Below are 27152 nucleotides of genomic sequence, written 5' to 3'. Positions count from 1 at the left end.
CTTCACAGATCTGAGTTAGCTCAGTTCCTATATAGCAACCTAATATTGTTTGGCCCATAAAATATGCTCAAATAGTTCCCTACTGGTCTGGCCCATAGAAGAACCTTTAGAAGTATAAAAGAGTCATGTTGGGCACAGATTAATTTCAAAGTTTATTACGTTTTACCCATTTGTACATAAATGCATATGTATTTTTTCCTTGTCTTTCCAGAAACAAAGAACAAAGGCCCACTGGAAAGGGAAAAATTGGGCTAGACTTACCACCTTGGTAACCTAGGAGAAATGTTTAATTTGACTTTTTTCAGCTTCATAATTTAGAGGAGAACATACATCCAATGGTTGCTGACGACATAAATTAGGCCAAATGTATAAAATATCCCATATATTTCTGCCACTGTAGGGTCTAACTACATAGCAGATCATTTTACTAAAATGCCCCAAATCTTATATTTTAACTTGTTATCTAACATAAGGCATTACAATTTCATGTTTATTAAAACACTTAATTTCCTCTATTCCCAATGAGGATAATAGCCTACAAATGAAAGAGAAAATATAAATGAATCACATTACAGAAAATAGTAATGACATCCTACAGAAGATAGTCTGTAGAGATTCAAGAGGTCATGGGGCTAAGTATTATAAATGGATTCTGAGAAGAATAGATAATTTCATAGTTGGTAATACTAGTATTTCTTTTTAAAAGTAGTTATAATCAAATCTGCTATCTCTACTGCTATATACAAGCATTGTTGCCTTGTTCTATGTATAAAGCTGTCTGTACCATGGGGCCAAAAGCCACCTGAAGCACTGAGGTGATTTGAGTTTTCTTGTTTCCTCTCGCTGGCCCTGGGGAAGTTTCCTTCAGTAATTGACTTGGATTCAAATCAACATTGGGAGGGTGGGAGGAAGAAATGTTTCTGCACCCTGCCAAAATACTGTCTTTTGGACTAAAGTTAACACAAAAGGAAGTTTCTGATGTGAAAACCATGAAGAAATATACCTATGATAGGGAGAAAGAGAAGAAAAATGAAAGAGGATCAGGAAAAACAAAAGCTGTGGCTTCATGAAGCTAGATAAACACTTCTGAAGAGGGGAAATTTATGCAAAGATTGCATAGTTCTTTGTTTTGTATTGTCATTTGGTGGTGGGTCTTGAACTCTTGGCCTGGGCACCATCCCTGAGCGCTTCAATTCAAGGTTACCATCCTACCCCTTGAGCCACAATGCCACTTCCAGTTTTTTGGTAGTTATTTAGAGAGAAGAGTCTCATGGACTTTCACTCTTGGGCTGGCTTTGAACTATGATCCTCAGAACTCAGCCTCATGAGAAGCTAGGTTATAGTTGTAAGCCACTGGCACCCAGTGATTGCATAGTTTTATATTCTGATTTGATTAATTTCTAAGCAAATATGTTCAGTACACATAATCCATGTTTTGTAACTATCTATGTATTCCTTTAGCCTTTTCCTAAAATATTATGTAAGGTTGGCAATTGTATAATACATAAAGTGACTCAGAATGTGAAATATTTTTTGTTCATTTATTTTGCAGTGCTATAACCCAAGACTGTTTACATGCTAGGCAAGAACTCTACCACTAAGCTACAGCTTAGCCTTGTATGTTTCAAGGACAAAGAAAATTCTATGTAGTCGATTCTGGTCTGAAATTTACAATTTAACGTCTATTTCCTTAGTTATAGGCATATTTCAGACATTTGCAATCAACAGTAGATTAATAATAACATGGAATGTGGAGCCAGAAGGTACCATTTCTTTCTACTTATATTGTTATGATTTGCTTTTAATTTCAGGCTAAGGTTTGTCATTGCTAAAAGTTGGAATTCATAAAAATAAATGATTCTCTACATTTTAAGGTCATAATTAAATGAAATAATAGTAGAAGCAAAGAAAATGGTGCAAAATATAAAGTGCTATATACTATTGATATCTGAACAGTTTTGTTTTCTTTTTTACTGGTAAACTCCCTAAACTGTACATTAACAATAGTATTTTGTTCAACATGAACTGAAGGAAAAAAGATAAGTAAAATAAATCATGAGAAAAGTAAGGTGTGGATAATGAAGACTGAGGGATAAGATAATTAAAACACTTTTTGATGGAAGCAAAGGAGTTATGAGGGACTTTTCCCCCCTTTTCTTTGGTAGTACTTGGATTGGAACTTGGAACTTGCTTGGCTGGTGTTCTACCAGTTCAGCCATGCTTCTAATTCTGCTTTTATTTTATTTTATGGAGATGCAGCCTACAGAGTTTTTTGCCCAGGCTGGCTTTGAACCAAAATCCTCCATATTTTAGTCTCCTAAGTAGCTAGGATTACATATATAAACAACTCGTACCTTATGTTCAGTGTTTGAGGTAAAGTCTCACTGTCTGTCTGGGGTTTTACTTGGTCCATGGTCTACCTAGGGTGGTAGATGCACCCCACTGTGCCCAGCTATTGGCTAAGAAAGGATCTTGAATGGATTCCTGGAATTGCTTCAAAGCTCCATCCTCCTGATCTTGACTACCTGTGTAGCTAGGATCACAGGAATGAGCTACGAACACCTGAGGGGGGGGAAATGTATATTGAATTTTGTTTCATGTTATTGATAAAAATTCTAATCCTTCTAAGCACAACAACCAAACAAATAAAGAGAAATAATGAGGAAAATAACAATCTTGCTTACATATTAAATGTAAGTCGTCATGCATATTTTCTTTTTTTCATATATTTTTATTGTAATTAATAGAAGGGTTACATGATATTTGCCAAATAGGAGGTGCATTAATTCACATACATTGATCCCTTTCTCATGTTTTGGTCCCCATTTCCCTCCCCCCTTTCCCCACCCCTCATCTTATTTTCCCCCCTTCTCTATCCAATTATCTCTCATCTCTTTTGCTGTCTCTTGGTTATCTCATATTGTTACAGTATCTCACTTTGTTATCTGATATATTGGATATATTTGTATTTGGTTATTTAAAATTGCACACTTTCTTTTAGATAGTAATTTTTCCCTAGGACACAGTCACATTGGCATTTATTTAATGTATAGCTTCATGGAACAAGCTGTATCTTAAGGTAAGAAGTAGTAACTTTATCACTGAACAAGAGTCACATCACTTCTCTACTGGTGGAAGATGAAATGTGCATGACATGGATTGGAACTTTAGCAATAAATGACACTTCAGGCAAAGTAAATCTTTGTTCCCAGGATATAACAACAAGACAACTTCTTTCTTTGGGACAGGTACAACATTTGCATTCAGCACTCTTGCAATGGTCAAAGATGATATTGAACAAGTCCCTTAGGCCTTCTGCCTAGGAAGTGAAGGCTGGGAGACCAGAGATGGCTTTTTAAATTGACTTATTCTACAACAAAAAGAGTCAAATTGCCCTGCTTATGGGCATTTTTTGGTGGCACAACCACAAGCGGTGTTCTGGACTAATCCTTCACACTAGCATGTCTGTATTAAACTCAGTCCCTCTAATGCATGTCAGAATAAATCTAAGCTTGGAGAAAATCTCCTTTATCACTGTCATTGCTCCATAGGAGCATATTCTGAGTTACATGATTATGCTGAGATAGTGACATATCATTCTGAAAAGATTGTCACGGTGAAGGAAAGAAGACTTTATGATTCCTCTGATTATTTCATGTTGGGTTTGTCTAGTGGTGATGCCATAAGAGGATACCATAGATGCACTTATGTGAGAAATCTTCTGGCCTGTTCACTCTCAATGTCAGCTATCTTGCTTTCTATTTCCTCCATTTATCCTTTCCATCTATGGATGGTCTAACCTCTATCACTTTCTTTTTCTGCCCCTGGTGTTCATCTGTCTGACTTCACAACTTAAGTCACTCTTCATCAAGCAGAAAACTAAAATAAATATTCTGAATAAAATACATGCTTCTGTACAGGCCTAGGCTTAGTAAACTTGAGAAGATTCCTCTGGTGGAAGGTGGATTTCAAGCTCAACCACAAAACAAGGTAAATGAATACAACTAGGGCATGTATGCCTTACAGGATGAGCAGAAGCCCTGTGGTAGAAAGAAAAGAGTGCAATTGAGAAACTCCTGGTAATTTTGTGTGATTTAATATAGAGAGCCAAAAGGAAAGGAAAGGGAAGCATTGCAGAGAGAGAAAAATTCACTGAGGGCTTTGGGCTTAAAGAAGAAGAGTTTCTGTTCTTGTTTGGAGGCAGATGCAAACTATTTAAGTACTTTAATATGGAAAGTAATATTCTAGGCTACATCTAAGAAATGTGTTTGGCAAAAAGGTGAAGGAATCATTCAGATAGTATACTTTTAGTGTTAATAATAGCATAAATTTCTGTTACTTTTACTTCTGTTGCTCAATGTGATATTGTACTCTCCAAATATCTGAATCTGGACGAGAGAGAGAGAGAGAGAGAGAGAGAGAGAGAGAGAGAGAGAGAGAGAGAGAGAGAGAGAGAGAGAGAGAATTCTATATGACTCTATGTATAGCTATATGACTATATATGTGACTCTAATTTGTATATATATACATTACATAATAACATATTATGTACATACATATATTCATATTATGTACATACATATATGTACATATATACATATTAGATTCACAGAAAGCAAAAATGTGATAATGTGCAATTCACCTTGGATAGCAATTTTGCTTGTCATATGCAGAACCATGAAGCTGTACAATGAAAATGATTACTGAAGAAATCTTCCCTCAGCTTAGGTACATACTAATTATAATAGCTAGCGGAAGAAAGCACATTCATTGTTAAAGCATTCTTTGATACTTACATAACTCTTAAGGAGAGAAGAAAGACAATGGTGAAACCGTGTCTGTTTTAGAAGTAATTTTTCCTCTAATTCAGAGGGTTTTTTTCAGAGCACATTTGAGTGTGAGATTCTATAGCAAATAAGAAGTAACTACTGTAAGTCTCCATCTTTCTATGATTGAATTAGGAAAGGCAGGAAACTCACAATGCTTTATTTGAAATATAAACTATTGCTGGTTATCAGTGAAAGGACTGTAGTATATGTCAAGAATTTTAAAGCTTCTCAAAATGGTCTTCCACAATTCTCAATGGGGGCTTGTATTTAAATGAAAATTTTGAGTCAGAGAAAACATTTGGTGTTAAGATTTTAACTGTTGCCTTATTACTACCCTAGGTGTTGAGAGACTAAAAAGAACTTTTCCATCACCTGAAAACTATTTTTACAAAATGTTCTTTCATTCCAACAATGTCATCATTGATGTGCCTTTCCTTTTACAGATACTAGTGAAAGGTGTTTATTTCCAATTTATTAAGTATTCTGATCTAACGTAATGTTTTTGAAAGATTTCATTAACATATTCCCAAGCAATGTATGTTAAAAAATCTTATTTTTATTGTTTATAAATTGGTTGTTAGATTGAGAATTAAACATATGCTCTCTTCCTCAAGCACAAATCCCCATTCTTAGCTTATTATTTATGTTTTTTGATCCTTTTTATCCTGCAGGATTTGGGGACTAGACCCAAGCCTTGCATATGCGAGTTAAGCCATCTATCATTGACCTCAGCCCACAGGCACAGTAGTTTATAACTTTAAATTGCAATGTTACTTAATATTCTGCCATATGTTTTTGAATTTTTTTGAATTGTATTATGACCTTAGAATTGATAACTGTTTTCTTTTTAAAATCCTTAACTTTTCCTCAGCTATTGCTTCTATCCAAAAAAAGAAAGAAAATTGCTGTATTTATTCATTAATGATGGTGAATGCAATGTAGATAGTGGTGATTGGGGAGAGAAAAATAGATGGATTTCAAATAAAATTTTGCAACAAAATCAACATGACTTGGCAATTTTGAGTATACAGTGCACAAAGAAGAAAGGTAAGTAAGTTATTGGGCTTCTCATGTGCACTTAAAAGAAAATGGAGAGAGGATAGTTGAGAAGGGATGGGCGGATAACAAAAGGCCCAAAGGACATAACCTAGTGATATCACTTCCGGTAACACTAAACTACCCTCTGCCACTGATGTATCTGCTAGATTGAGAAGTTCTACAGACATTAAATGTATTGTTATGAACTTGGAACTCTTTCTTTGTTTTTCTTTTTTTTCGCCAATCCTGGGCTTGCGCTCAGGGCCTGCGCACTGTCCTTGGATTTTCTCGAAGCTAGAGCTCTACCACTTGAGCCTCAGTACCACTTCCAGCTTTTTTCTACGTATGTGGTACCGAGGAATTGAACCCGGGTCTTCATTCATGCTAGGCAAGCACTTTAACCACTAGGCCAAACTCCTGGCCCCTCTTGGAACTCTTTCTAAGGCAGCCAAAATGTGAAGATGTGTTTTTCAATAGAAGTGTACATAACTTCCTCTAAGTAGGTAGCTGGAGACTTATCAAAGGGCCTCCTGCCCTAACCTAAGTTCAGGTGACAGTGTATTAGGGAACAGTCTATACTCCTACAATTCATTAGTAGTAGAGTCACAGTAGTTGTTTTACTTTTTTTCTTTAATTTTGCCTGTACTGAGATTGGAACCGAGAACTTTGTACTCACTTGGCTAGTGACCTGCTATTCAAGCTATGCTATCAATCCTATTTTAAGATGGATAATTGGAGATGGAAACTCATGGACTATTCTTCCTAGGGTGAACTTGGAAAATTGATCCTACAAATCTCAGCCTACTAAGGAAATATATGCCTGGCCTCTAACACTTGTCTAGTCTGGGATCTTACTATTAGGAATGCATGCCCATTCTTGGAGGACTGGTGTGGTCTTGCAGTCCTACAATGAAAAAACAGGAATTTAGTTCCCCAGATAGAGAAGTCTCTGAAATGAGTGTTCCCTTAATATCATGAGGAAATTTATTGGATACATTATCAGTTCATAACTCTTTACATCTTACCAAGAAGTCTAGGCTCCATGGATTGGAACTTAGAAAAAGTAATTTAGGAGCATAATCTCTTGGGAACTAACTACTTGTACCTTACAAGAGTAAATAGCAAGTTTTAAAACTTTGTTAAGGTGGATTAGTTGTGAAGAGTTAAGGTACATCACCAAGTCACTCTAACACTCTAATATGCAAAAGGGAAATAAATAAATTCAGAGTTAGAGTTGTTCTTTTTTTTTGTTTTCTTTCCTTTTTCTTTTCTTTTTTTTTGTGTGTGTTTTAGTGTTTGGTTTTGTTTGCTTTGCATTTTTGTTTGTTTTGGATTTTTTTTGAGCTTCTTTTTGTTTATATTGTTTTTTTTTCCTTTTGCCCATTCCCTATTTCTTTAAGATTTAGAAAAGCATGTTGCCAAGTATAGAAAAAGATTTTTGTATAATTGTATACAATTCCTTTCTTGTTACTATGCCAAGTTTGAACATTCTAAGTAGAGGGCTTAAGGTTTTAATCCTCTAATTGTCAAAAAGGCTGAGAGTGTTAAGAAGCTTACTGAGGAGCTGTGTTGTGCTATAATTTTGTTTTCTGCGATGAGAGTTGAGAACCCAGATTATTGGCAACGGTCAAATGGCTGTTTCAGGTACTTAAGTGCCAGTCTGATACCTTGTTATTTTATTTTATTTTTGACATATTTAAAGTGAAAAGAAGGTCAAGGATTTTTGAAGACTGCACACTTTTTTAACTGTCATGGAGAAACGGCTTCGGTATCATTGGATCACTCTACATTCCTACTATGTGCCACCAATGTAGGTGTTTCATCTCCTATTCTCTTTCAGGAATGTCTACCACAGGACCTCTTGGCATGGGAAGTACCACCACCAGTATCACCCTTCGGACCACAACCTGGAGTGCAGGACGTAGCACCACCCCTTCAGTGCCTGGAAGGAGAAACCGGAGTACCAGCACCCCATCTCCAGCTGTGGAGGTACTTGATGATGTCACCACACACCTTCCTTCAGTACCCTCCCAAATCCCAGCTCAGGAAGAGAGCTGTGAGGCTGTGGAAGCCAGGGAAATCCTGTGGTTTAAGACTCGTCAAGGACAAATAGCAAAGCAGCCCTGTCCTGCTGGAACAATAGGTAAGCCTGTCTAATCCACAAAGTTGAAAAGTGGTTTTTGTCGTTCTAGTATACAGTTTTGACTTCCTTTTCTATAATGCTTTTCTTCTCTTGTCCTTTTTTCTTCTTCTTTTGATACTTAGTAACTACCTATTTTATTATTGTAATCTGAATTCAGCTGAATTACACTGAAATAAATATATTAGAGTCAGAAAACTAGAGTGCCTTTCACTTGTTTTATTGCAGATACAACTAACATTTCCAAATTTTAATCACATCATTCTTTACCATTTTAAGACAGAAATATATTCCAACTTTATCATTGCTCTATACATTGATCCTAAAATAATATTGGGCGCACTCTAGAAACAATTGCTTTATTCCTTAAAATATGTAAGTTTAACACACAATAAATGTTGCGGTTTAGCATTCATAGGACTGTGTCTCTTTATATTTTGGTTTATTCTTTTTATTAAACAAATGAGATATTGATGCAAAAGTTCCAATACAGACACATCAATACAAATTCTATGATATATTAGAGTAGGAGAGCCATCAGAGCATATACTGATTTATATAAATGTATTTATCTTTAGAAAAAAGGTTTTTTTTTTAAATTCAGTATTTTACTTCCATTTCTGCAAAGGAGAACAAAAGTGATTTCTATAGTTTTCCATGGTGTTGGAATCAAAAAGTCATTCATGATTTCTTCTGTCTTTGCTCAGAGTCTCAGTTCCTTCATCTCTAAGAGAAGTAATAACAGCTTCCCTATTTGAGAGGTTTCTTTTGAAGATTAGGGAATCATTTTATTTGAAAGCACTTTGTACTACCAATATATATCATTATTGTCCTGTGAAAATTGGGGACATGTTTTAAAGCAAACCCTCTGAAAACATTACAGGTCTTAAAGGTTATGGTCCTCCTTTTATACTCCTTTTCCCATTTACTCTTCCTTGGTCTGATACTGTCCTGTCCTTTTGCTTTTCTTTTTCTTTTCATTTGAATTATAGCTGTTGCTTTTTTTCCAACCTCCACATCTCACCTTCAAATTCGTCTTCTATTCAAGCTGCCAGAATTTTCCTTCTAAAACCTAAATCTACTCACTTCTCTCCTCTTCCTAAAGGTCTTCATTGATTTCCCAGAACACACATAGATGACCAACCCAGGACTTTATGATCTGACTCAAGACCTCCCTGTCTAGATGTTTGAAATGCAGTCCCTTCATCCAAAAGACTATAGTTAAAAATCTTGACCTCTCCCAATACAGTTGCACTTTCTTCTACTTGGAATTTCCTTTACCATCTTGTTTTCCAGGACAAAAACAAACAAAAACTCTATAAATTGATTTGTTTAATACTCTACTATCTTGGTTCTGCAGACTCTAGCAATAAGCTCATTAAGTCAGGTTGCACTTGGATACTATATATGCATTTTTCCCTATGCCCCAAAACGTTGCCAGCTATTGCTTTAATATATCCAATGGTTGTGTTTATAGTATTCATCTTCTGCCAGTTGCTTGCAAGGCACTGTGACAAATGTTGAATAGACATTATTTCAATTAAATTATATTTCATGTTTGCTGTGGCTTAGTTTTAAGCATAATAAGTATGTAAAATCAAGCTAAGAAAAAATGGATTCTTAAAATGGACATATTTCTTTCATTACTGTAGGTGTGTCAACTTACCTTTGTCTTGCTCCGGATGGAATATGGGATCCCCAGGGACCAGACCTCAGCAACTGTTCGTCTCCTTGGGTCAATCATATAACACAAAAGGTAAATCTGGAGTTACAATACAAAAGGCATTGTTAAATTTCTATCCATCATTTTTTATTGATTATAACTGCTGAAAACAAAAAGGGAGATTTTTTTAAACAGTGAACACTGAAGTTTTTTCTTTCTCATTCTTTATTTCAGATTTAATGACAACCTCTACTATGCTAGATTCTATTCTGGAATTTAGGTTGTTTGTCGTTGTTATTATTTTCTTTTATTCTGGCAGTCCTGGAGCTTGAACTTGAGGCTCTCTATTGCTGAAGCATCCAGGTCTCTTTTGAAACTGGTTATTTTTGAGCTAAGATCTCACACCTTTCTCCCAGCATGCACCAAGATATAATCTGCATATTTTATGCTTTCTGTTCTAACTAGGATGACAGGAACACACCAACCAATCCATCTGTTTTTTTTTTTTTCCTTGAGATGGAGTCTCAATGATTTTTCTGTCTGGGCTGTAGAATTCAGTTGTTTTAAAAATGCAAATGCATGAGCTTCCTTGAAGCGAGGTCAGTACTGCTTACAATAACTGTATTATTAATAAAAATTTCTGTGCTTTTGTGAGCTAGGGATATGAAAGTCCACAAGGCTTTATAAATCAAGCAAGCATAATGCTGAGCATACATACATATGGATTTTTCCTGTGGAAATATAATAATTATAATAATAAAAAACTCTACCTTTCGAATCTTCAGTCATTTGAAAAATATTCTGTAACCTAATCATTTATCAGTGCTAAAATACACACATGTGTGACAGACTCTTACAGACTCGAATTTGCAGGGCTTATTTGGTTGCAATATGTTGAACATTTTTATTATTAATGCACTGTGGGGCTTTGAATTGATTTCATTACAAACAGAGACCAGATGTGCATTTATGCCAAAAGGGCTGTGGGATGAATCCTTATTATAGCAATTTATGTGGATTTATGCACTCCTAAAATGGAGAGTTCTTCTATGGCACATTAGCTATGCTGAGGAATTTCTGAAAGATATTTTTCCTCAGAAATATTATAAATGATGGCCTTCCTAAAAGCCTGCTTGTGCCATTTGCTCTTCCCTCTATTTGTTTTTAACCAGGCTTATCCTCAATAATATACTGGATAATAATCCATAAATATCTACCCAGCAGATGAGCCATAACTATCTATTTATTCTAAATCATGAAAGAATAGTGTTATATTGACTCTAGTTACCCTCTTACATATGCATCTCCATACTTGTTGCCATTCATAACGATACTTCTCCAATTTCAGTACTGTTACTGCCACAGTTTTTATGTCCCTTGATTTTATTACCACGTAGCGCAGACCCCAGGGCAAATAACTCTTGCTGAATGTGATCAGATTAAGAGATCAGTAGCATATCTTTTTACATTAGCAACTTAAAAAAATGCTCCCTAGATACTTAGCCCAGGGGTTAATATAAATTCAATAATAATTCACCTACAAAGCTGAGTGTTTTCATGATAATTTCAGAATATAGCTGGACTATTTCGTTGCAGCAATTACTGGGTGGCTTGAACTGATTATGCTAGTTAATTCCTTTCTTTCCTCTGCAGCCCTGCTAATCTTAGGACAAAAGAGGTAATTCCTTTCAAAGACCCAGACAGCTGTTGCTTATTTGATCTATGGAAGGATGTTTGGTTTCTTTTTGTTTGTTTGTTTTGCAATAAACATGTCCTGCTCTTCCACAACATACCTGCCTAATTCTGATGAGGCTGTAAAGTCATGTTAGAATATATTATAATAAAATCAAAGAATTTAGTCCATGGGAAGCTGTCACAATACTTTTTAAATGTATAAAAACTTCAGACTTTGTCAAGAAGCTTTTGTGCTATCCAAGTCATCTCTTAAGTGGTGGATGTGGGGGGTGGCGGATGTCATTGATAAAGTTGGAAGTATGGATGTTTTTGCTTTCATGAAGACAACAGGCCCCCTTTTCACACTGATGGAACGTGGAATAAACAATGAGTACCTCATATTCTAATTGTCATCAAAACTGTCAGTGTTTTGTGGCTCTGTCCATTTTTGTATATGGTTGCATCACTTATAGCTCCAAATATGTATGACTCATGTAGTGCCAGTGATCCCTGTGATCTGATTTCATGATTACAGAATTCCCTTACTTTTTTTTGACACATAACCATTTTTACTTTTTATATTTTTACATAGCCATTTTTTATGCACACAAATACACACATAGCGATTGGATTCATATAAAACAGATACATATGACTGCCAGTGTAGAAATCAAATACACCACAAATATAAACATAAAGATAAGGAGGGAAGATGTAACATTAAAACTGCATAAGCATTGTGTAATTAATTGCAATCTTTAGTGACCAGATCAATAAAGAAGAGTTTTTAAACTCATGACGATTTTACAACAATATCTTTCCTTAATATTTGCTAAAAATATTGTGATTGAGAATACATTACATAATCTTGACATATCTTCCCTCCTCTTAAGGCATCTCTTACTTTTCCAACCACAGACACAAGGGTTTGTTTACATTGGAATTAAGACAGAATACTCAAACTACAGGGAACACAGCAAGCAGGAACCAGAGTTAGCTGTTCCTGGTCCCAGCCTGCCTAGGTAAAAGGGGCAGAATGTCTTCCTCTAAAATAAAGGGTGGAAAAGGGAGTGTGTAGCATAACCACCCCAATCTTCAGTTTTACACCACTTCTTTATCTTGGCTGTCCTTCCTCACACATCTCTCTCTCTTATAACTTCAACTTTTTTTTCTCCTTCCCTCCCTCCTTTCTCTTCTTGTGCCTACATCTATGTTCTGAACAATTCTTCCCTTTCTAACTTATTTAGAAAAAAAAAATCAAAGCAAAATGGCATAATTGTCTTTAAGGATCTATCATCCTTTCTGTACCTCATTGAAATGAAAGAACACAGGTTTTTTGTTTGTTTATTTCTTTTGTTTTATTTTGTTTTTCTTTGGGGGATTGTGATTGAATGTCCTCTGGAACATAAGCTACTTGTGTCTGTTTGGATTGCTGTCACTAATTCCATTCATAAAGGTAGAACACTCATGACCTCTCCAAGTCCCCAACATTTTAATGCTCACTAATCGAAGATTAGGTCTCAATGTGCACATTAAGGGTTTCAACATTAGCATTCAGGCCACACCAACCTCTAGCCCTAGAAGAATTCCTAGGCAATACAAAAGAAAGGGCAATAGCCTGAGGTTCTTGATAGTTGAGTCATAGGGGACAAGTGAACAGAGAGTCTCATCAACAGAGTTCCTCATCAATAAACTGGAAAAGATCATTAGATTTGATATGCAGTTGCTCAGAATTTACTAGCACTATTTTACACACTAAATATGCATAAGTAAATTAATTGAGAAACAAGTTTAGTTTGAAAAAACAAACATGAAAGATATTCTGGTTTTCTCTAGCAGCCATCTAATAGCCAAGTGAATTCTGGCTACTTTAAAACCGACATAGAAAGTGTGTCTATCTTATTATCCTTATCTAGAGCTCTAGGATTTCTTTCCCCTGTTCAGTGCCTAAATACAACCTAATCAGAAAAATACTTGCATGACTTTACTACCTTGCATAAAACTCCTGAAATTTCTCAGTGTATGTGTTTCATTATACAAAATACAGTAGAACTTAAAGGAACAATGTTAGGTATAGATATTTTTAATGATGTCTGTAATCTAGGAATGAATTTATTTCAACCTCGTCTCCATGCATTAAAAGCTAAGGCAGTTTCAAGATATGTCAATACATTTGTTTACAAGTAAGGTCATTACAGTCCATAAGACTGGGGGGGGGGAGTTAAGGAAATACATAAGGTGGTCAGGAAATAAGACTTTCCTGACACCAGTGGAGAAAATGAAGACGAGATATTTAGAAATCATTGTCATCAAACTGAGTTCAGATTCTTGTAGCTATGCACCACTTGGTGGTGGTACCAGTTATTGGTACCAGTCATTGGTACCACCACCAAGTTATGTAAACACAAATCCTGAGCATTGTGACTCTTCTCTCCCATCTTTTCCCTTCCCTTGCATATCTAAGAAACAGGAGATCTGTGAGATGAATACGTAAATCTTTGAGGTCAGAATTCTGTCTTCTTTTTTTTTTCCTCTTCCACAGCCCTGATCTAACCCACAGCACCTTCCCTTCATTCATATATGATCCCTCTGACCCATTTTCTAATTACATTTCAATACAAACCTGACTAAATCACTTCCCATTATTGATTGAGGAAAAAGGTGACAGTCTCCATAAAGAAATATACTCATTACCAGGAGTGGTGGCTCACACCTACAATCCTAACTACTCAGGAGGCTGAGATCTGAGGATTGAGGTTCAAAGCCAGCCAGGGCACTAAATAACTTGAGAATCTTATCTCCAATTAATCACTAAAAAATGGCAAGTGGGGCTGTGGCTGTAGGGGTAGGGAGGTAGTTTTGAGCTGAAGGGCTCAGGGACAGTGCCCAGGACTAGTGCGATCCCCAGGACTCCCCCAAAAAAATAGAAAGAAAGAAATGTACTTATTTTCTGACTTGACTTGTATAAATATAATCCTTCTGTATATCACCTATATAAAACAATACTTTAAAAAAACTCCCATCTTTCTCAGAATATGTGTATGATTTTCAAACTAAGAAAATAACTACCCTCTTACTATATTCTCTGGTGACCTAAAATCTGGAGGCAATAACCCTGGGGTAATATCTTATAGACCTGCTGCTCCACACTCCTAAAAACTGCACTTTAGGGCTAGAATATTCCCCAATCTTCACTAGAGATGCATTTCCCGAAGTATTCAGTAACTTCAAATATCAATTTAAAATGCCTGAAAACTATTTTACCATGTTAGGATTATGTATGATAAATAAATAAATAGTTGTTTGATTAGGGCTACTCCCTATGTCATAAGCCATAGCACCACTTCTGGTTTGCTGGCTAATTGGAGTTAAGAATCTCATGGACTTTACTGCCTGGGCTGGCTTTGACCTGTGATCCTTAGATCTCGGCCTCTGAGTAGCTAGGATTACAGGCATGAGCCACCGTGCCCAGCTGCTATTAATATTCTCATAAATTTAATTTTATAAAATTTTATAAAGTTAAACATCTCAGATAAATCTCACTTTTGATTATTTTTCCTTTTCATCATAAATACTTTATTTCTTGAATCAGATACATAAACAAAAACAGTTATTATCTATGGATAGTCCCAGAATGACCATCATTTTCAAAGAAAGGTGCTAGGATAGATTCCAAACTACCAAAGGTAATAATAAACTAAATCTTCTTTCGACAGCCTCCAGCTGGCCCCATCTTTTCTTTTTTCCAGTTTTCTCTTAATTTTTAATTTTTAAAAATTTTAAAAATATCTCCATGTATTAACTTTTTTTCTTTTTATTATTATCTTTAGTTGGACAAAGGAGTTGGCCATTTAACAAAGCAATTTATAAAGATAATTGTGTCTTATTTTTCAGGTTGTCCTCAATCCAGAAAATATATATATAAATACCTATATACATATAGTATTGTTATTAACTTTTGTATGCAGTTCCTAATAGGATATCTTGAAAATTAATGTTAAAAATAGATCTTTATATTTTTAAAGTATTGCCTGGTACAGCTTTATATATTCATAAACAATTTTTTTAATCATGAAAAAGCATGAATGGAAAACTTTAAACATGTCTCTTGTATCTGGGCATTATTTGTTTCCTTTTAGTATTATCTTTATATAGTTGTACAAAGGGGTTTTAATTCATTATGTGAGTTTGTAAGTATAATTCATCTTTAGCTCTGATTATAACCTGGGAAACTATACTTTTCTACTTTAAAAAATAGTTTTCATGTCTTTCTTATGAAGGAAAAAATAATATATATACATATATACACATTTTTAACATCTTTGAAATGTAGATAATTCAACTGTTGGAGAATATGTGGGGAAAATCAGCATGTTTTGCAGATAGGGAAACGATGAGAAAGTACGAATAATTTAGTATCTGGTGTATTGGGAGCGTAATTTCTTATCCTGTAATGCATAAGAAGATCAAAATGACTCGTCTTTTTTCACTTTTGATCGGTCATGGGCTTGAACTTTGGGCCTCGGTATTGTCCCTGAGGTCTTCAGCTAAAGGCTAGCGCTCTATCACTTGAGCCACAGTGCCATTTCCTCAAGATGACTTTTTAAAACAGGGACCTAATTTAGGGTAAAATACCAGCTCGTGAGTATACACTTTGTAACCCTCAATACGTAAATGACCTTTCATAACTACAACTTGTATCAGTGATTTGAGTTTACAGGAAAAAAAATGAAATAATTATCCAAGAGACCTGTGAAAGTATTTATGTAAGATATCTTCTTTTTTGTTTCTTTTTCTTCTGCTTCAAAATAATAGTTGAAATCTGGAGAAACAGCTGCCAATATTGCAAGAGAGTTGGCTGAACAGACAAGAAATCATTTGAATGCTGGGGATATCACCTACTCAGTCCGGGCCATGGACCAGCTGGTTGGCCTCCTGGATGTCCAGCTTCGGAACTTGACGCCAGGTGGCAAGGACAGTGCTGCTAGAAGCTTGAACAAGGTACGGACCTCAGGTGTAGTTATCCTGAAAGTGTAGTGATATTGGCCAGCCTGCCCCACTTCATAATGCTTTCTTGTGTAGAACCTCATGAGTTCTAATGAGAACCAATACTCAATGGTAGCTGGCCTAAATATTTCATTATAATAATGACACTCTTTGACTTTGAATCTAAGGTAACTGTGTATGGATAGTTCTTATTAAGTTTGCATTTGCACATTTTCCTGGATGACATTTGTCTACTAGAGATTTTCAATAATTAAAACTGAACTTTTTTTTTTTTTTTAATCCATTATGGAGCTTGAACTCTGGGCCTGGGTACTGTCCCTTAGCTCTTCAACTCAAGGCTAGTGCCACAGCACCACTTCTGGTTTTCTAGTGGTTAATTGGAGATAAGAATCTTACACAATTTCATGATTGGGCTTGCCTTGAACTGTGATACTTAGATCTCAGCCTCCTGAGTAGCTAGCATTACAGGAGTTAACTACCTGAGCCCAATTTAAAACTGAACTTTTGATCCTTGACTATTATCATCATCTTTCTTTCTGATTAAAAAAGAAGGAAGCATTTGTCAGTGAAATTCTAATGTTCCTCTACCAAATGTACTAAGAGGACTTTGTGACCAAAATATATTTTTTTTCAGGCTTGTCTTTAGTTCTTCTGTAACTTATTGGAATAATAATATCACTCAAGACAGAAAATCTTTTAAAAAATAATGACTATTCAATCTAGGAAAACCAGATATTTTGTTTGATAGATAAAGTTTTTCCTGCAGTGTTTACTTCCAGTATAATTTGTTAGACTGGAATTATTATAGTATTTTTCCATGCTGCAGATAAGGATTTAAATTGTTAATTTAATTTAATTTTTTTTACTATTTTTAGTGCTTCTTGATAGATTCCCAAAGTAGGCTATGATACGCTAAACCTCCACTGCCTAGATAAAGTGGGCCTGGTGTGATTTAAATGTGTTATTACATGGACTGGGTGTTATTATTGAATTTTACTGCCAGCTATTGTTATAAAAAAGAATTAGAAGCAGTGATTTCTATTAATTGTACACATCACTAAGATGATTTGTTATAGCAGTACTTTGTATCTTTATTTAAAAATGGTGTTGATGTCTACGAATATCAGGTAAAACTGGCAATTAATGTCACTTTCTAACTGGCTACAGCTAATCAGCTTGCCTACTCTGAATATCAAATAACTACATAATGGGCAAATTTCCATTTCTGAAGCTTTTTAATGCTCTCTTTTGTTTACCATTTGGCTCCTTTCAATTGTTTATATAATGTGGTTTGTCATATGTTAATTTGCATGTTGGGGTTCCAAGGTGGGATGGCAAAGGTGATTCTAGTGCTTGCTAGCTTCTCCTCATTTCCTATGGTGCCCTCATCCCCTGAAGCAGTTAAAACCCATCAGATTTGCAAAGTCAGCTGAGTACAAATCAATTGCATTTCACATTAAAATTCTGGAGTAGTTAGAGTCCTGAGAGACAGTGATTCGAGTCAGTGATCCAAAAGACAGCACTGGCAATTTACTTGCAGTCATTCCTCCCTTAATTCTTTAGAGGAGCAACTGCTGTATGCTTCTTGCAAGAAAACATGAATTCGAGTTGGGGCAGTATTCACTACCAAAAGCATCAGAGTTACTGCTTCTTAAAATTGGATGATTATTTTAGCAATGAAGGCTCTATTGAATCAGGAACAAAAAAGCTGTGGGAAGAGGAGGCAATCCCATAATCTAATTTATAAAATTTGGGTCATTCATTTAAGTAGGATGAATAAACTGTTAATGATTATTCATTTCAGCACCAGAAAAAAAATCTTTGGGACTGAATATGAAATGTTGTCAACCTTTTCTCCAGAAAAAGCATCATTCTGTACACAAACAAACAACAAATAGAAGAAACAGGATTCTTATTCCCCAAAGTTGCTAACATGTATTACTTTATTGATGGTCAAAATAGTCAAAAGGAATTCTTCAAGAAATAAAAGAAGTGACAAGTCAGGAGATGAATCACATTTCTTTTTCTGTATTTATCTTTTATTTGTTGCTTTGAACCAAATAGTCATAAAAAATGGCCATTTCTTCTTTTCTGATATAGATAATTTTGTATGTATATATGAACCCATATTATGTGGTGCATATTAACCATCTTATTGTCGCAAAGCTACAGATTATCTGTGTTAAAATAATTCCAAATTTTGGCATAATTTGCTTACATTCATATGTCTTCACTTGTGATCCATTAATTACTCACTAACCTGATCTGAAATAGTATCATTTCAAGTGGATGAGTGCATTGACTTGTACTAATTTCTACTACATGTATTCAAAGTTTCTTTCAATCCTTAACAGCTTTCTGCCATCTAGTTTTAGACTTGAGTTGTTCTCAGAGGTATTGGCTTACCATCTTTCCAGACACTGATTGCATTTTGCTGCGGCTTAGCTTTCATTTTCATTGAGAAGTAGTGGGTGAAAAATAAGGTGTTTTGTGTAGACGTGTTCTTTTATTTTTCTTGTTTTCTTCTGTCACTAACTTGTTTTTTCTATTCTGTGTTTAATCTGCTGTCTGAATGGATTCAGCTTCAGAAAAGAGAGCGCTCTTGCAGAGCCTATGTCCAGGTACTTTCTGCGTTTTTATAAATGTGTTCAGTGGTTGGATTGTCTGGGCTCCATTGGATCTAAAGGAATTTCAGGGAGGGTCTTCAGGGTGGGGATGGAAAGCATTGAGAGAGAGTATATGCGAAAACATACTCTCAAAGTCAAATTATCTCAAATAAAGACTAAACTGGTGGTGTAACTTGAAATAGAAACATTTTGATGATCACTAAAAGGTGAGTTGGCTGTGATATATAAATATCTCATGATTTTCATGGAGCTTGGTATTTAAACAATGCATTTATACATTGGGTATCAGCCCATTAAAAAATAGTGTGTAGTCAAAGATTCTATAGACAAGAAATAGTCTAGGATACATAACACGCACTATCATGCTTCTATTCCAAAATGGAACTGTTTATTGGCTTAAGGCAAGTGGTGACTCTCTTTGGAAAAATGATTATCCTAATGTAAAGTACCTTTTTATCAAATTTTCATGTTTTGCCTCTAAGCAGTGAACATTCCTGTGGTTCATGGGTTTATTCTGAGGGAACAATCCCCAAAGCAAGCTCTCTATTTTCTTGGTGATTTTGGTGTATGTGCACTTTGTTGTTGTTATTTTTAATTTGCTTTGTGTTGATTCTTGTTTTGGACTTGTTGTGTGTGTATGTGTGTGTGTGTGTGTGTGTGTGTGTGTGTGTGTGTGTGTGTTGTGTTTTTTTGTTTGTTTTGTTTTATAAACAGGAAATGAAAACAAAAGGGGTTGTTGCTGACTGGAAAGGTTCTGCAGCATATAAACAATATCACTGATTTTGAGGAAGAAGTCCCTCAAAAATCAAACCAGTGGTTGTAAATTTGACAATATAAAAACTAAGCAGTCAGCATGATGCATTGTTTCACACATGTAATCCTAGCTACTCAGGAGGCTGAGATCTGAGGATCAAGGTTCAAAGCCAGGCTGGGAACTAAAGAGCTTGAGACTCTTATTTTCGATTAACTTCCAGAAAATGCAAAGTGTGGCTTGGCTCAAGGGTAGGGTGGTAGCCTTGAGCTGAAGAACTCAGGGACAACTTGCAGGCCCATGAGTAGGACAGTAGCCTTGCGGTCAGGAGCTCAGGGACAGCGCCTGGGCAGAGTTCAAGCCCCATGACCCACAAAAACAAACAAATAAATTAACTAAATAACTAAACAGGTGCTGGTGGCTCAGGCCTGTAATTCTAGCTACCCAGGAGGATGAGATCCAAGAATTCAAAGCCAGCCAGGGCAGGAAAGTCTACGAGACTCTGATCTCCAGTTAGCCACTAGAAAACTGGAAGTTGTGGCGACCACAGCACAGTAACTGTTTTCATGAATAAACATATCTGTCTGTGGGGACTGGAATGAGACCTAGTGGTAGAGTACTTACCTAGCATGCATCAAATCCTGGGTTAAATTCCTCCTTATTACATACAAAGAAAAGGGCAGACATGGCACTGTGGCCTCAAGTGGTAGAGAACTAGCCTTGAGAAAGTTCATGGACAGTCTTCAGCCCCCGAGTTCCAGCCCCAAAACTGGCAAAAACAACCCCTTCTATCCCCTGTCTCCCCATATACATATAGCCGGTCATTTGCTTACTGCTGACAAAGCTTTCTTCCATCTGCTACACTGCAAAATGCTCTACCTGAAATCCAACATTTCTTTTAAAAATATCAGTGAATAATACATGCACAAGTCTCTACTCTGGGATTTTACTGACTAATGGGAAATCTGGATTCATATAAGTGAGTACATCAGAACCTCAGATAAGTTTAAACAAGGGTGAGAAGGTCCAGCTTTCCTTAGTTACTTCTCATCCTGGAAATATTCTAGCAAATATTTCCTAGATAGCCTAACTTGTCTAGGGTGTGTTGGTTCTCTGAGGAAGGAAAGACACTTTTTTTCTCCTCATCAACCATGAAGCTCATAGCAGAGACCATTGTAATAAAAGACACATTGACAAGAGAAAAGCACACAGATATATTTACTAGAAGTTTTGGGTAACACACTGGTATTTGAGCTAAACTCAAAACCTGGGAAACAGGTATTTTTCATGCATAGATTTGGTAAAGATTAGAGTAGACAGAAAGAAGTACATATGGGCAAAGATGGGACAAAATGACAATAAACAGAAGAAAGAAATCAAGGTACATTTGCTTACCTTCCTGTTGCCATCTTTTTTGCTCCTTTCTTTGAATAAAGGTAGATTACTTGTGAACTGAAAATACTAGGGTCTGCTTCAGAGGATACTATTCTTACTTAGTACAATTTCTCTGATTTGTTGTGTTTCTTGGTCCTTATTAAGAAAGTTTTGACCTGTGCCAAGGAGACCTAGTGTATCTATTATTCTTTCTTGTAAAATTTTCAGTGTATCTGCTTTTACCTCAAGGTCTTTGATCCATTTGGTGTTAATCCTGGTGCAAGGTGACAAAGAAGGATCCAACTTTAGTTTTTGCAGGTGCTTAACCAGTTCTGCCAGCACCAATTGTTGAAGAGGCTGTCTAATACTATGCTTAAGATGAGTAGAAAGAGTGGGCATCCTTGTCTTGTTTCTGATTTTAGAGGGAATGGCTTTAGCTTTTCTCCATTAAGTATAATGCTAGCTGTGGGTTTGTCATACACAGTCTTTATTATACTGAGGAATATTCCATGGATTCCTAGTTTCTCCAGAACTTTTAGCATAAAGGGGTGTTGGATCTTGTCAAATGCCTTTTCTGCATCTATTGAGACAATCATGCGGTTTTTGTCCTTCCTCCTGTTGATGTGTTTGCATCCCTGGAATGAATCCTGTTTGATCATAGTGTATAACTTTTTCGATGAGTTGCTGAAGACAGTTGGCCAGTATTTTGTTTTGCATCAATTTTCATCAAAGAAATGGGTCTATAGTTCTTTTTCTTTCATAAATTTCTGTCTGGTTTTGGGATAAGGGTTATAGTGGCTTTGTTGAATGAGTTTTAAGAGCCTTTGTTTTCACTTTCGTTGAAGAGCTTGAGGAGTATTGGTATGAGCTCTGCTTTGAAGACTTAATAGAATTCAACTGTGAATCCATCTGGCTCTGGGCTTTTCTTAGGTGGAAGGTCTCTTATTTCCATTTCTATTTCAGTGCTTGATGTTTAGTTGGATTAGGTCTTCTTGGTTCAGTGTGGATATGTTAATGTTGGCTAGAAATTCATCTATTTCTTCTAGATTCTCAAATTTGTTGGCATAAAGTTTTGAAAAGTATTCCCCCATGATGCTCTGAATCTTGGTCATTTCTGTCATGATATTACCATTCTCATCTGTGATTTTGTTTATTTGACTCTGCTCCCTTTTTTTGGTAAGATTTGCTAGTGGTCTGTCAATTTTGTTAATTTTTTCAAAGAACCAACTCCTTGTTTTGTTGATTCTTTCTATAGTGTTTTTGAACTCCAATTCATTTAATTCTGCTTTGATTTTAATAATTTGCTTCCTTCTACTGGGATTAGGGTTGGTTTGTTGTTCTTCCAAGTGCTTAAAGTGACGTGTTAAATTGTTGGTTTGTGATTCTTCCAATTTGTTATTGTAGGCACTCAGAGCTATAAATTTTCCTCTGAGTACTGCCTTGGCTGTGTCCCAAAGGAGCTGGTATTTTGTGTGCTCCTTTTTGTAATTTCATAAACTATTAAATTTCTGTTCTGATCTCCCTGATGACCCATTTGTGATTCAACAATGTGTTGTTCAATCTCCATGAGTTACCAGGGTTTTCTTTAGTGAAGATTGGTGGTCAGTTCCAATTTGCTGCCCTGGTGGTCTGAGAGAATATAGGGAATAATTTCAATGTTTCTGAATCTGTTCAGGTTTGCTTTATGCCCTAAAATGTGGTCTATTATGGAAATTGTTCTGTGGGCTGCTGGGAAAAATGTATAGTGTGATGTTGCTGAATGAAATAATCTGCAGATATCTGTTGGATCTAGTTGTTCTATACAATTGTTCAATTCTGAGGTATCTCTGTTGAGTTTTTGCCTGGTTGATCTGTCCATAGGTGACAGTGGTGTGTTAAAGTCACCATCAATCACTGTGTTTTGATCTATGTGTGGTTTTAGTGAAAGGAAAATTTGCCTGATGAAGTTTGGTGCTCTGGGATTAAGTGTGTAGATATTTAGGATGGTGATGTCCTCCTGGATGAGAGATCCCTTTATAAGTATGTAATAACTTTCTTTGTCTTTTCTCACTACTTTTAGCTTGAAGTCTATTTTATCTGATATGACGATGGCAACTCCAGCCTGTTTATGGGGGCAGTTAGCTTGATAAACTTTATTCCAGTCTCTCATTCAAAAAAATATTTGTTTTTGGGGGTGCAAGATGTTTCTCTTGAAGTCAGCAGAATGATGGATCTTGGTTTTTGATCCAACTAGACAGTCTATGCAATTTAATTGGCGAGTTAAGCTTTCATTAGGGATTGTGGCTTGACAGTTCTTGTGGTACTTAGCTGGTATGATTTTTAGGTGCCAGTTCTTTGTCAGTATCATGTTTGTGTTGGTTTTCAATGCGTAGGAAATCTTTGAAAATTGTCTGTAATGCTGTTTTGGTTACTACGTAATGTTGCAACTTTTCCTAGGAATAGAAGGTTTTTATTGTTCCCTCAGTTATGAATGAGAGCTTAGCTGGGTGCAGTATTCTTGGTTGGTAGTTATTTGTCTTAAGGGCATGACATATATCTTTCCAATCTCTTCTTGCTTGCATGGTCTCTGCTGAGAAATCTGTGGTTATTCTCGTTGGTTTTCCTTTGTAGGTAATTTTTTTCTTCTCCCTAGCTGCTTTTAGGATCCTTTCTTTGGTCTCTATTGATCCTGTATGGATTATAATTTGGCGATGGGATGTCCTTTTCTGGTCAGGTTTGTTTGGGGTTCTAAAAGCTTCTTGTATCTGGATGGGCCTGCCCTTCTGGATATTTGGGAAGTTCTCTGAGATGATATTTCCAATACCATTGACTCTTTCTCCAATACCAATTAGCCTTAAATTAGGCTTCCAAATTGAATCTTTGACCTCCTGAAGCATTCTCTCATATTTCCTAGATTTGGTTTGACTCATTTTCAGTTCTTTATACCTATACCTACTACATTATCCTCAGCCCTGGAGGTTCTGTCTTCTGCATTGTCTAGCCTGCTATCAATACTTTCTACTTTATTTTTCATCCCCCTCCCTTCCAGTTGTTCATTTTTGGTGCCTTGCATTTGCTATTTTAGATTATTTGAGTGGTTAGTTTGTTTTAGACCATTTGAGTGTTTAGCTCGTTAGTTCAGCAGGTTTACTCTCATTGGACATTTGTTGGAGTTTGGTCAGCTTTTTCTTTGTGGATTCTACAAATTTGACCATTTTTCTTTCTCTAGCTTCTTCATGTTCACATAAATCCTTTATTATAGCCTCCTTTATGGCTTCCTCTCGTTCATGTATCACCTTCTTTATGGTTTCATCTCGTTTAGATATGGCTTCCTCATGTATCTCTTTCTGTATGTTTTCAAACTTTTCACCGATCATTTTTATCAATTGCATTTGTATAGCATTTATAGGACTCTCCTGTAGTTTTGCCATTGACTGCTCCATTGCCTGTTTATATTGGGTGGGATAGACTATTCCTTGATTTGCCATTTTTCTTGAATCTTTTGTTCTGCCCATTTAAAAATGGGAGCAAGATTAACACTGAACAAGATTACAGTTTTTAAGATATAACCAACCTAGATCTCTTTAGCTGGCCACACAATAGATGTTCACAATATTACATTAGTATTATCTTTCTCTCTCTCCCTCTCTCTCCCTCTCTTGCTCTCTCTCGCTCTCTCTCGCTCTCGCTCTCTCTCTGTTTTTGTGCACTTACAGACAAATCTAATACCACCACCACCACTGATTTTTGACCAAAAAAAAAAAGAAAAAAAACCCACCCACAATCCAATCTCTATAGTATTTAAGTCCCTCTGGACCTACAGGATATTTGAACACGTAGATATGCAGTATTGCTCAGCAACCATCAACTGTAGGTCAATGCATTCTAAAAGATGAAGGATGAATAGAGAACCAGAGATGGAAAAATAGTATGAAATACAAGAGAGGAGCTAAGAAAAGTGTAATGTAGGAGTGTAAGATTAATATAGTAATTAAGAAAAGGGATAACTCACCTAAGGTGATAGAAGGTAAAATAATTGAGTACAAAATTTAGAAAAAATAAGATAAAACTTATGAATATAAGAAGAGTAATAAGAAAAATATATAAAGAATATATGCAGAAAAGAGGAAAAGGTATATATAGGAGAGATCAATGATAAAATTTTAAAAAGTAAAAAAATAAACAAATAAAAGAAAATAAAAATAAGAAAAAATATGGGGGGGGGAGATCCCACACAATTATGAGTTCTTAGACAAGAAATACTAGGGTTAAGAACTAACAGATTAAAAAGCACTTGACTATCAATTAAAATATCATTTGTATCCAGTCTCTACCCAGTGCTGTCATTATGTTTCTAGGAACGACCTCAATGGCAGAAGGAAAGCGGAAAATTAAAAAAAAAATAGAAAGAATCATAACATCAAAAAAGCAGGGTGGAGGTCAAATGGCAAAAAAAAAATAAGAACACATAAAAATACAAATGAAAAAGGTAGAGAGAAAAAAAGGGGGAGTATTCCTCAGTTTTGTGTGTGTGTGGGGGGGAATGGGGTATGAAACTTGTGTCTCCACTAAATTCGGGATCCAAACATTTCAAAAGTCTTTTTCTCCTGCGATTTGGCTTTGCAGTTTTTCTGATCAGTTTGCTTGACTGGGCAGAAAAAAGTAAAAGCTGGTGAAGCTGCCAGCAGCTTTGTTTACCAGGAGTGCGGCCCTGCCCAGGGGGAGGAACTTCCGCTAGCACTGGGGGCAGATGTCCCCCTAAGCTGCCTCTGGGAAAAAACTTTGTCCTTTTGAAGGATCGCGCTGCCAGCACCACCTCTCAGGCTCCAGTTGGTTTGCCAGGAGTGAAGATGGTGCTGTCGTTGGCTGGTGGGGGAGGGGATTCCTTCCCAATGCCTGTTCCGTGAGCAGAAGTGGAAACTTCTCCACGAAGGTACTCACAAATTGCTGGATTTTCTGGTTCTGTGAAGCTGGCAGGTCCGCGCAAGGGCCAGGTGTCAGCTCTGGGCTTGTGCATGCTCTGTCTGGCTCTGTCTGGAGCCGGCAGGTCTGGGCTGCCAAGAAGCACTGCCTGCTCAGGTTCCAGAGGGAGTCTTTGTCCTTGGGCTTTCTCAAGGCTATTGCTCTTCCATTTGAGCCACAGCACCACTTTTGGCTTTTTCTTTGTATGTCATACCAAGGAGTAGAACCCAGGGCTTTGTGCATGGTACTCAGGCACTCTACCACTAGGCCACTCTCTTGGCCTGAGAATCAGCTTTTAATTTACATTTTACTTTATAAAATAATGAGTGTAAACTAAACAATAAGCCTTCTTCATTTGACAATTTGAAGGTTAACCTTAGATTCAGTAGAGTTCCTATGGTGCTGGATCTTCAGACCTTTACTTTTGGGGGTCAAGCTGAGTATAAGACAAAACTATCTCAATTTTTTAAAAACTGAGATTTCAAAAAGAAAAGTGTGGAAAAATCTAATAAATATGTGTTTACTATCGAAGTTTAGCATCCATTGCTCTCTATCATATTTGTTTCAGATACTTCTTCAAAGAAATATAATGTATAGAGTCAGAAGTCCTCTGCCACTTCTTAATCCCATATCATGCCTTTTCTTCTCTGGACAACATCAGCTCTTTCTTTCAATATTCCACAAACGAGGTGGCTGTCTGGCTTTACATTTACAGATGTGGAAGGTTAGACATATTGTATGGTGTGCCTTTTTACAGTGGGTGTTATCTAAAGCCAAGAAGTCCAATTATAGGCTATTTATCCTAAAAAAAATGAATGTTTGTATATAAGTAAGTAGTGTCTAAAGTTTGGGAAAGAAATTCCTTTGCAAGGCACACATATATCCCTATATAAACTATGCTCCAAGTAGGTAATAGAGAAACTCTTCTCCAGGATCCAGAGCCAGAGAGCATTTTGGAGCAATGTTTGAATTGTTTTTTATTGCTATCCTTTTAATGGGACCTTTGGGATAATTAGCCTTTTGGTATTTAAGTCTATGAAATGCATGGTCATTCAGACATGAATCTCTGATGGAAAATTAATAGCTCAGTTTGTTCAATGGTTGATTT

General features: G+C 36.2%; 1 protein-coding gene across 16 annotated transcripts in view; it reads left to right on the top strand.

Annotated features, from left to right (window-relative positions):
• Adgrl3 (adhesion G protein-coupled receptor L3) overlaps window positions 1-27152 on the top strand; it is a 685889-nt gene that overhangs the window by 528990 nt on the left and 129747 nt on the right. For all 16 annotated transcript variants that reach the window (XM_090343514.1, XM_090343522.1, XM_090343521.1 and 13 more), the window contains 4 exons: window positions 7708-8010; window positions 9660-9763; window positions 16160-16345; window positions 18934-18972. In XM_090343514.1, the coding sequence (XP_090199640.1) occupies window positions 7708-8010; window positions 9660-9763; window positions 16160-16345; window positions 18934-18972 (632 nt within the window). The remainder of the gene's footprint in view (window positions 1-7707; window positions 8011-9659; window positions 9764-16159; window positions 16346-18933; window positions 18973-27152) is intronic.

Source organism: Megascapheus bottae, chromosome 13, assembly GCF_031878675.1.
Source record: "Megascapheus bottae isolate mThoBot1 chromosome 13, mThoBot2.hap1, whole genome shotgun sequence".
NCBI classification, from domain to species: domain Eukaryota; kingdom Metazoa; phylum Chordata; class Mammalia; order Rodentia; family Geomyidae; genus Megascapheus; species Megascapheus bottae.
This window is presented reverse-complemented; position numbering and strand designations above follow the sequence as displayed.